We start from the raw sequence: 12,045 nt of genomic DNA on the forward strand, positions 1-12,045 counted from the left end.
GTGTAGGAGAGTTCAGAAATATTTCCTTATGGTTCTAATTACAAGATGTCATCTTCCTTATATAATCACTGAACAGTTCTTGATTCATGTCTTTTAATAGCAATGTATAAAAGTCCCCCAAAATGGACTTAAAATTTCCTTACACTTTTCAAAGTGCAGAGCTAAGTTTGATGCCAAGCCATATATTAAAATTTAAACAAACATTCAAAGATGGTATCCTCACAAAAATGGCAGGCAACACTATAGGACATTGGGCTTGTGTCTATCTAACTTCACTTTTTATGACCAAGGAGACATTTGTGCATTTCTGAGGTAAGAATTTAACAGGAATCCTCCGATGAATCCATAGCAATATGATTTCACTGATGGTGAACAAGTTCTTCCTAATCCAGTCTTAAACTTTTATTTCAAATAAACATGCTGTCTAATTCCTATGACACGATCAACAGGGCCATGACAAAGCACCAGTATAGCTAATCTAGAATCGTCCCCTTGTATGAATCATGAAGCTCTGGCAAACAGTCTTGCTACAGCCTTTCCTGTGGTGGCCCATGGGATTCAACTGAAAGACTCTCTGTGCACTTGTTAAATGTTCTGTTCAGCCCTCATCTTATTTTTTTCAGACTACCAATGACCATTGAATAAAGACCTTACTTCATGGATTGGACGTTCAGCTACACCTTTTTACAGCAAGTCTCTTTTTAAAGATCTGGTCTAGATACTCACCATGCTGCTCTGCTCTTGCAAACAATCCCCACAGCTCCTCCCCTCAAAGCATGCTTCCCAGAGAAGAAGAAGAACCAAGGAACTTATTATTTGCAGACTTAGAAGTGCCTGAAGAGGACAGGGATTTTTTTTTTTTTTTTGCTAATATAAAATGAAAATGCTAATGTGGATATTCAGTTTCAAAAGCTCTTTGTTCTGAGAAGTATGGTCTAGTGAGAAGGTACTGCAGTGGGAGACTGTGATTCATGGCTCCATCCTGTCTCCCTTACTTGTGGTGTCACCCTGAACCAGCCGCAATCTCCCGGGATGCTACTGATGTCATTGGGACAATGGGGTCAATACTGTCTTGACCTGGAGGAACGCCAAGAGTTCTTTTCTGGCTCCTCAAGGATTTCTGCACTAAAACCTCACAAGGAAAATAAACATACTGAGGAAAATCAGCATAAGTGGGTGGCTTTTTAGTTTAGTTACATAACATACACACAGACTCCCATTTCTGGCCAAAATCCAGGAAGAGGAACTGGATTTATCTCCCGTCCCCTCACCTGAAACAACTAACAAATTGATTAAATACATGGAACAGATCCTTCACAAGGTACCAGACCCAGGGTGAAGGAGTGAGCCCTGAGTTTCCAGGCCATAGCTCGAGGCAGAGAAAGTCAGGCAGAACCTAGAGGAATCCTGGGCAGCTCTGGAGAGATCCAGGGAGCTAGAATTCACAGCACAGAGGACAGAGTATTGGTAGAAGAGAGCTGTTCTCAAAAAGAGAACCAAGAAATGTGCAGAGGGTGATCCTTGAAATTGTAGCTGAGTCATGATCATTATATGCATGTGGAAGAAACCGAGGCTGGGGGAAATTCACCAAAGAGGATATTTATAGTGTACAAAATATGTAGAACTCAAAAAGCTGAAATTCACAATGTTTGACCAATCAATAAAAAGTTACTACATATGAAATGATTCAGGAAAAGAGCACACAGAAGGAAGAAATATCAATCACAACTGATCCGAACTTGACACAGTTAGCAAACAAAGATATTCAAACAGTTTTTGTAGTGCTCCATAGGTTCAGAAGTTAAAATATAGAACATACTGGGGACGGGGGAGCCCAGACTGAATATATAGACATGAAAACTATGGTAGGAGAGATGAGATTAAAAATGATCAGAAGGATTGTAGGGTAGTAGGAAGTACATCATGGAACATCATAATTAAATGGCTCAAAATTAGTGATAAATAAAATCTTACAAGGAAAATCTTACAGGATGATAATAAAAAAGACATGTTATTTATAGAGACATAAAGATAAGTATTATCACGTTTCTTCTTGGAAATAACACAAGTAAGAGATCACAGAATATATCTTTAAAGAAGAAAAGGGGAAAAAAAAGCCTCAATCTAGAATTCTACACCCAGCAAAAACAGCTTCCAAAGTCAAAGGTGAAATTAAGGTATTTTCAGACATTAATAAATTAAAAACAAGAAAAGAAATTCAAAAGAATTCATCACCAACCTACAGGCAATCCAAGCAAAAAAAAAAAAAAAAATTCCATCTCCAACCTACATGTTCTTCAAGGCATTTTAAGAGGAGTCCTTTGGGCAGAAGCAAAAATGATACCAGGTGCATTTGTATAAAAAAAATTAAGAGCATCAGAAATGGTGACCGTATGTAAACATGTAAACACGTGAACTTTTTTTTCTTATTATTTCCTGAACAATGCAATTTAACAAATATTTACAATGTATTAGGCATTGCTAATTAATCTAAAGATGATTTAAAGTAAACAGGATGACATGTGTAAGTTATTTGCAGATACTATGTCTTTTTTTTTCCCTTGTGGGTGCTGAGGATTGAACCCAGGGTCTTGCACATGCAAGGTAAGAGATCTACCACTAAGCTGCACCCCTAGCTTCTATGCTATTTAGCATAAAGGACTTGAGCATCTATGGATTTTGGTATCTGAGAAGGTCCTAAAACATACAGACATTGAGAGGTGATTGTACTTTATTGGTACAGATGAGACAAATAGAAAATCTATCAAGATATAGATTTAGATTTTAACTGTATCAATAACTTCGCTGAATACACATGGCCTTCCCAATTAAAAGGCAAGACCCAGCTATATGCAGCCTATAAGAAATGCACTTCAAATACAAAAAAAGTACATGAACAAAAAATACTATGCAAATATTAATCAAAAGAAAGCTAGAGTAGATTTATTAAAATTACACAAAGTAGGTTTTAGAGCAAAATATATTACCAGGGATTAAAAGGTAATTTCATGATAGTGCATGAATCAAAGAGGACATAACAACTCTGAATGTTTCTACACCTAAAAACATAGTCTCAAAATACACAAGGCAAAAACCTACAGCACTGCAAGGAGAAATAGAACACACCACCCTTGTAGCTTTCAATACCCCTCACCCAATGATGAATAGTATAAGGCATAAAGTGCAAATTCACTATCAAAATGTTAATTATCCTCAAAGCAAAGTCTAACACTGTGTTCAGTAATGAACTCCATGGCCCCACTTGGTAAACCTTTTTTTTGGCAGTGATCACTGCAAACCACAAAGAAATCTCCTCACTGTAGCCTTCAGGACTGATGATGGCTTCCCTCCAGAGTTTACGGTCAAAGCTCTGATTCAGAAATCCAAGTCCTAGATCCTACACTGAAAATTATTACAGCTCAAGTTAAGTTTTAGCTTTTCTTGATCTCAGTTACATGGATTGTATGTTGAAGGTGTTGAGCTAGATAGATTACTATTAATCCTTCCCTATGGTCGGAAGGTTTGTGTCCACCACTGAATTCTTATGTTCAAATGCATCGTGTGGTGGTATTGGGACAGACTCCATAAGAATGGGGCTATTGCTTTTATAAAAGAGGCCCTAGGAGAGCTTCCTTGCCCCTTCCATCAGGTGAAGATGTAGTGGGGAAAAGGGGGTATGTGCCAGGAAGCAGGCCCTCTCCAGACCTCTGTTGGTGCCTACTCTCAGTTTTCTCAGTCTTCCAAACAGTGAAAAATACAATCTTGTTGTTTACATGCCACTCCGTCTACAGTACTGCATCAGAGCAGCCTAAGCAAACTAAGACATCCTGCTTCTGGCTTTTGTGTTTCCGACTTCAATTGCACCATGAAGAACATTACATAAAGTTAGGTACTGCCTTGAAGTTCCTGGAAAGCCTGTCTCACTGCTCTAAGGAGAAGTGTCAGTGTCCAATTCTAAGAGTTTAGATGGCCCTGTCAAGACAGCTGCCCTGAGACCATCACTTTTTCTTTTTTTTTTTTTTTTCCAGTGCTGGGGATTGAACCCAGGGTCTTCTGCATGGTGGGCAAGTGCCCTACCCCTGAGCCACATCCCCAGCCAGAGACTTGTGACTTTTAAGATAGAATGGACACCACACATTCCTATGAAAAAGGTGTTCATGGCATTCTTTTAATTTCTCTTCTAGGGCCTCCAGTGCCCAGTGTCCCCACCATCTGTGCTGTGACCTAAAGCCAGGTTTCAGGGAGACCTACCCGAGGAGGAACAGCCTGCAGGGCGGTGATGTAGTTCTCCAGGGCCAGTCGGCGGCGGTCATTGAGCATGGCTTCCACTCTGGCCATGTGTGTCTCCACCAGCTGCTGCCTCTCGTTGGCTGCTTCCTGTTCCAGAGATTCCACTTTCTCCTGGAAATGCTGCCATTTTGAAAACACACATCAATCAGGAACAGAACGAGGAGGATGGTGGCAAATTCAAGTCTTTTAGAAGAGATATTCTATTGCATTTTTCTTCAAGTGATAAAAACTATTCCAGAGGGTGCACAGTCACCTCAACATTGACTAATTTCATACATTTTATAAGTTACCTCCTCTTCTTGTATTCTCCATCTCCCAACCAAATTAATTTCTCATTGAAAATCAGGATTTTATAGAGTCCTTCAAGACTCATTTCACTGATAATGACTGACACTAATGTCAGATACATTTATATATTCTTGAAGCTCTTGCATTTCATATTTTTTAAAAATTCCTTTCTTCTGAAATTATTTTAATTTATGCAAATGGCCATGATAAGCTCTCTGTTTATGTAAGGTAATCTGGATGCTGGTTTCAGACCCAAATTGGAATCTTTGGATAATTTTTCCCAGGGGGAGAAGTAGCAAGAACTAGGGCAACCAAAGAGATGCATTATTAATAAAAAGTAAACTGCAAGTAACAGTAAGTTTTATGGCAATGAATTATAACTTGAAATAGTTGGGAGCAAATGTAAGGCAGGATTTCAACAACTCAATAACTAGACAACGATTAGGAACATCCCAAATTTATGGGAATATGAACAATCATACATGGCGTTCCAGCAGATGTTGGCCAACCTGCAGGCCCTCAACAGACAGGTTGTTGGCAAGGTCCTGCTTGCTAGGGAGTGGGTTCAGATTTTACCTGGATCACTGCCTTCTTATCAGCTTTGGGCAAGTTCTTTGCTTGACGTTCTGCTTCTTCCCATTCTCTCATGACCTGCAAAAAAGGACAAAACACTTTTATCATCAGTTCTTCCTTCAAATACAGCTTTAACTGAATATTTTATAGTAATTTTCTCCTGATTTTGTTACTGTGAATACAAAAAAACCCCAAAAAACTATTGCATACTCATTCTTACATGAAAAATATTTGACCTCCCATGAAGATGTAAATAATTTATCATATAAGTGTACTTAATATAAATGTCTTTATTTACTGCAGGCAGGCAGCCTTTGAAGTATGATTGTTCTTTTTTGTTCCCCCCTCAAAAAATGGCCAGAAGTCATTTATTTGATGTGAAAAATACCAACTGTTCATAAAAGGCATACACTTTCTGAACAAGGAATTAATTAATTAAACACACTGGTCTTACCCTTCTATAAAAGAAAGTTAAACATTTCAACTGTGCATTTGTAGAAGGAGGAGGAGCCAACATAACAACCTATGTATGTGCAAATGTCATGAACACAATACAAAAAAAAATAAAAAAAGATAATGGTGGAAGATACAGAAGACTTCAGTCATTTGAAATCCTATGATCTACCCTTTATGAGAATTTGATGAGTAATTAGGGCCTTCTGCTTGCCAACATGAATTATGCATAGCAAGGATTACTCTGAATCCCCCGGAAATTCCAAGAAAATATAGATTATAATATTCTGAATGTAGCAAAAAGCAACACTAATTTAGTAACCAGGTGAATCTAATTTGTTAGGAAATAAAACTTTCTGGTCTCAATCTTGATGTCCAGCCACCTGGACTTCCTGAGAGAAACTCACTCTTTCAGCAGACCACAAGGCGTAAGTCTATAGCTGTGCATCTTGTTGAACGAAAATATCATTTTCTCACCATCTATGGCTGCCCTTTCCTTTCTAAGTGTTCTACTAGCTGTCAAGGGAGTTTAAGTGTAACTCACACCAGAGATTGGTAAAATGAAAAAAGAAAGATCAAGTAAGCAAAATTCTGGCCTCTTATAGGATAAGTACTTGTCTACCCTGTGTACTTCCATAATGTGGGAAAACTTGATTTCTACACTAAAAAGACTGTTACAAGCATTTAACCCTCAGGAACTGATTTTTTTTTTTTTTTAGATATTCTTCCAAATCACAAAGAAAAAGGGGTTTAGAGAAGTTCTATGAGAAAATACCATATCTAACGACCAAGTGAGTTTCTTAGGTATTTTATTGGCTGTCAGCATTAATTCTTTGTATAATATACAAGATCACTTACATTGTGTATAAGATACAAATTCCTTATTGTTTTGGTAAAATTCTGGAGAAATAAGATGGAATGGCTTTTCTACTACACTTGAATAGTATATAAAAAATAACATTAAGGTTTATAAATTTGGGACAAATGTCCCACTGTAGGAAACAGGAACATAACACACACAAAAATTAAATATACTGTCCAGGTTACTTTGGTATTTCTGTGAGTTGATGAAAAGGACCTGTGGGCCAGGGGGATACTGAAAACTATCTTTGCTTTACAGATAAGATAAGCCTTGCAGAACAAATAATTCAATTTCCTGTATGAGAATGTTCACCGTGGTGGTGCTTGACCAAGAATTCCTCAGGCAAGGAATCTCAAAATTAGTTTGAGACAGAAGCCAAATGTCTTTCTGGAATGTGAAACGTTGATTTTCTGCATTACATTTTCATTTTTTACCAGCTCACCTTGTATACTCAGAATCTGGACTTTCAGCTTTGAATTGGAGATTCATGAAACATTTAAGATTTATTTAGCTAATGGGTTGAAAATAAGCATCACTATAAAAATGAACTCAAACTTTGATTTGTTTTTCAGAACAATTAAACAATATCCTCCACCCCTACAAATAAAACAAATCATCCTAGAACTCCTTACTACATTCAAATGGATCCACAGTGTAGGCTGAACACCACCCTGTGATAAACGGCTTCCGCTGTGTTGCATTGATAATAGATAACATTACTGTTCACCCTGGATTAAGTGCTTTACAAAATCTATCAAATTTAATTGATTCCTCACAATAGACTGTGAGATTAGGCATGGCCATTCCCATTTGATGTACAAAGTTAAGATAGGAGCTCAAGGTCATGCAAATAGCAATAAACGAAGATCACTTGGCTCCTTTGCCATTATAAATTGGAAAAGCTACCAAATAAGCCAAGTTTACTTAAACTCAGTGACAGGAGAAGAGCCATTCCTGAGATGATGTTATTGTCAAAATAAAAAACTCAAAGTAAGGGCAACTTTCAGTTTGAAAGTTCATTTTAAGTACATATTAAAATTGCTGGAAAAGTAAGTAATAATAAGTAAGTACAAATGTACTTCATATTTCAGAAACAAAGAGTGTTATTACTATAAGTTTTTTTTTGTCTTTATGTTACACTGTTCCAATGCTTATTAGTATGTGGTAGATGCTGTCATAACATAACACAAAAATCTACAGATTTTAATTTGTAATTCCCAGCATCAACAAAATGCCCCAAACTCCAGATTCTCTGTATTTGTAAGGAAACAAATAATAACAAAAACTACAAAATGAATCAATAAGAAAAAAAAAATTGAAATTTGAAATTCTCAGGATTTGTTCCTTTTGGTTGCTCTTTATATTCTTGTAAAGCAATTTTCCACCACATGCACAAAGGTATCAATTTCATCTGGATTTATGGATCTTCAAAGACCTGGCTGTTTCATGCAGAGAAAATCACTACTAGAGATTGAAGAGGCAGGCAAGTTCAAAGTCACATGTTCCCAGAATTCAGCATCATAGATTACAAAGATGAATACTGAGCTCAGGAGTCTCTCTTTGCTCTGACTACTGGAATCTAGCAGAGAGCAAGCATGCTTTGCTCTAGGATAACATCTGATGAGTTAGTTACTTCAGCTGGACTGAGTGATTAAAAATCAAGAAAATCTACAAAAAATTATATGAACTAAGCAGATATACTAAAATAAAGTTCCTATTCCAGCAGAGACCAATCGTAATAGAAACTAATCAGTTTTCTTAATGTTACCCAAATGATCTGGATACACTGAATAAAACAATCCAGGGGTAAATACTAGGTGAATCTAAGAATGAAATGCAAGGTTAGGAAGGCTTATGTGGACTTACAGGGACCGGAAGGAATTTACAACCAGCTGGAGAGATAAGACATATGGATCAAAACATCATTAAGAAAAACGGGGATGCAGATATTTACAATTAAATGAAAGGTAAGAGCAATGACTGCTTCTCCCATTCTGAGAATTATGTGGGGTATCTGTGGATGTGAAGAGCGGAGTGGCCTAATCAGAGCAGCAGCTTAACGATGCAGTAAGTCGGGGTGGCAGTAGGAAGCCTGGGCTCAGGGAGCAGGGCAGACACTGGAGAGAATTTGATCATTCAGTGCTTATTTCTTTTATTGTTCTTTTAGACGTCATGCATCACTGCATGAATTTTTTAGGGCAGTGTGAGGCCTCCAAAAGCGTCAGAAACAAAAAGAGAGGCACAATTTAAATCTAAAGGAGGACATTTCAGCGGCAGTAAGTTCCACTCATAGTATCCCCATTTGGTTTCCCCTTTTGTAGTACTGGGTGCTCTACCACTGAGCTACATCCTCAGCCCATGTTTTATTTTGAAACAGGGTCTCAAGTTGCCCAGGCTGGCTTCAAACTTGTGATCCTCCAGCCTCCGCCTCTTGAGTAGCTGGGATTACAGACAGGCTCCACCACACCTGGCCTCCCACAACAATGACTATATACCCATTTGCGACTTTCCAAATAAAAGATCCTATTTTTCAAGGCAATTTGTACTGTTCCACTCTAGCCAGTTTTCTAGTTCAACTCACTTTTAGGTTTCCATCATGGGCAAGATTAGAACTGCGCTTCATGTTTCAGAAACAAAGAGTGTTATTACTATCAGTTTTTTTTTTTTTGTCTTTATGTTACTACCATACTAAAGTAGATTCAAGCACTGTGATTAGTCATCTTTTTAAAAAAAGTTAGCCTTTATAGATACATTGTTAGCTCTGTTTTAAAAATATGGCTTTTATTATAATTCAGATATGGTGAGGCCAAGAGATCAGGAAATGATTGTTTCTGAGGAGCCAGTCATTTCCCCAGTTTTAACAGGGGGTTGGGAGGTTGGGGGGGGGGGAGGGTTGCACATCAGGACACACAGCCTCACACAAGGAAGCACTAGATCCATGGGAGGCAGAGGGAGCCTTTGTTGGTATTTCATGGGAAGGAACAGGCAAGGCAGTGTAAGCAGGCTTAGGACAAATTCGAATAAATCTGGCAATTCTGGGGAATGGGGGCTGTCCCTGACAATCTATTACAGGGAGATCAGAGCAGAAGACTAACTCAAGCATAAAGCCAATAAAGACCAGAGTTGCAGTCATAGGCTTTGGACCAGTTGGGGTGCCTATGAAAGATAAGCTTTCTGGGGCATCTGTCTGCTATCTCTAGAGATTGGCTGGTCCTAGAGTCAATAAGGCCCCAGATCAGAAAATGCAGAAAATGAACAGGCATGATAAATCATATACCAGAGACTTAATAAAGCATTGAAGCCCCGGGTCGAGGCAGAGGCAAGCCCAGATTTTCAAGTACCGTAGGGCAGAAAAGACTAAGAATTGGATTTACCTGGGACATCCTCTCCCGGTGCTTGGCCTCCAGCCTCTCCTTGGCTTTCTGGAAGTGGGCATGCTCATTTTCGTCACCAGGCGTCTCAAGATACTTGTCAACGGCGTCAGGGGTGCTGGCTGCTGTTGTAGGAACTATATAAGGTAGAAGGGAAGAAGGTTTGAGAAGTCGAACACAATGTCCAGACCTTCATATGAAAGCCAAACTTTCAGTTATTTGCCAGGACAAAGAATTTAGTAAAGAAGCGCAAATGAGATGTTAATGCTGTTTGAGAGAACAACGCGGGACATTTCGCAGGAAAGGTGGGGATGTGTTTTGCCTCCTCCAAGTATGGGCTAAAGAAAAGTCTAAAACAACCCATTTTGCAAATTAGAGTATTAAGAAATTCTTTGCAAAACACGCATCCAGAGAGAAGCTGGTGCTTAATATGAATATGTTTTGCTAAATTAATTTTTTCTTTGCTAGATTTTTTGTAATTTTGAAATGTTGATTATTTACTTTTTAAACAGCCCATTTTGTATCAATATTACATATTAAGATTCCTGCAGAAAACAAAGAAAACTGAAAATAGACTACCGCAAAATAACAATATCTCACTGCAAAATAACAATAGCTCTAAATTCTACACAACGTATTTTAGATAGTTTAATTACAAAGTCATCCTTTACGAGATGGTATTTGAAACCCTATAAAGGGAAATAATAATAAGTTCATCTTTGAAATCATAAAAGGACCTTATACTTTCACAAATTTGTAAGTTAACAATTCATTAAACTACTTGGCAAAAAGAAAGAGGTTTAGGCTTTGTATTCAACTACTAAGTGCTAAGCCATAATTTGAATTGTGACATAGGCTGCTATATTACAGACACATACTCATAAAACTAGAGTAGACTATAAAATAGAAATGTTCTAACGCATGAGCCAGTAAAGTATAACACTTATACAAGGGGTCTTCCAAAAGATAAGTACTGCCTAGTGACAATTCAGAGTATTTAGGAGCTTAAAAGAAAATAAAAAGAGATTTTGCCATTAGAACAACTTTAACCTAAAAATGAAAAGACAGGCTTTCACTGTCTTCTCAGGTCACATCAATTTCAAAGGATTATTCTAATATCACTAATGTTCATTCTTTTTACCTAATTACTTGAGTACTATACTTGGGATATAAAATCCCAAGGAGGACTTTAAATGAGAAGAATTTATGGCTAAGTCATTTTGAAACTAAAGCCTAAGTTACATGTCTTTTATGTAAGCTTAAGAAAATGCCTGGAATCTTAATCCAAAGTCTTTGAGTTATTAACAGAAACCAGGAAATATATTAAATAATATATTTAATTTTAAAGAGAAACAGTCATTCTGATTTCTTCCTCTCTACTTCAATCACCAATTAGTCATTATTTGTTTAAAAAAAAACCCAGAAGCATGTAATAAAGGAGGGAATTATATTCCATCTTACGCTGACAGAAAAGGCGGGAAGGATGGGGCGAGCAGACTGGGCTTTGCAAGTAACCGCAGCTGCATTTGAATTTCAGTTCTTTTCCTACACCAGCTGGGGTCCTGGGCAAGTGACTTGGTCCTCTACAGTCTAGTTTCTTTATCAAGGGGAGACAACATGTCCAAGGACATACTAGGAGAGTTGGGAAAATGAGAACCACCCTATGCCAGTTAAGCAGTCACTTAAAGGGTATCGCTCAGGATACCTGGTATTGTTAGCACCTTCCCTCCTCCTCTGCTTATTCCATCTTATTTAAATCTCGTTGTTTGTGCTATCATGGGAAAAATCAGCTACTTTCATTTCAAACCCACTGAAAATGAACGATATGCAGGACCATGAAGTATCTTCTTACAAGGAAAGTTGCATGTTTTTTTTTTCTAAAATAATCTTAATTTGTAAGAATTTAATCAATTTGTAATTGAAATAATTTTCAATTTTAAAACTTTCTGTAAAATATTTTAAAGAAGGTATTTTTTTCCTGCGTAATCTTGAACAAATCAGTATGCGAGTATTTTTTACTTAAATGATTGATTTCCAAACATGACACAGAGGTGGTATTTATCATTTTAAATGGGTTTCCCTCGGTTTTAATCATTTTCTCATCTTCATATAGTAGACACAAATGAGAACAAGTTAAAGATAAAACCAGAAAATAAAACAACATTCTTTTGGCAAAGTACAATCTAGCAGAATGACATGATTAAGCAA

The 12,045-nt window shown here is 37.4% G+C and overlaps 1 protein-coding gene across 6 annotated transcripts in view; it reads right to left on the bottom strand.

Annotated features, from left to right (window-relative positions):
* The window catches only part of App (amyloid beta precursor protein), a 237,999-nt gene that overhangs the window by 71,043 nt on the left and 154,911 nt on the right, over positions 1-12,045 (bottom strand). For all 6 annotated transcript variants that reach the window (XM_078044496.1, XM_078044500.1, XM_078044498.1 and 3 more), the window contains 3 exons: positions 9,841-9,974; positions 5,155-5,229; positions 4,252-4,410 (listed from right to left, as the gene is read on the bottom strand). In XM_078044496.1, coding sequence (XP_077900622.1) covers positions 4,252-4,410; positions 5,155-5,229; positions 9,841-9,974 — 368 coding nt within the window. The remainder of the gene's footprint in view (positions 1-4,251; positions 4,411-5,154; positions 5,230-9,840; positions 9,975-12,045) is intronic.

This window comes from Ictidomys tridecemlineatus, chromosome 3, assembly GCF_052094955.1.
Source record: "Ictidomys tridecemlineatus isolate mIctTri1 chromosome 3, mIctTri1.hap1, whole genome shotgun sequence".
Lineage (NCBI taxonomy): Eukaryota > Metazoa > Chordata > Mammalia > Rodentia > Sciuridae > Ictidomys > Ictidomys tridecemlineatus.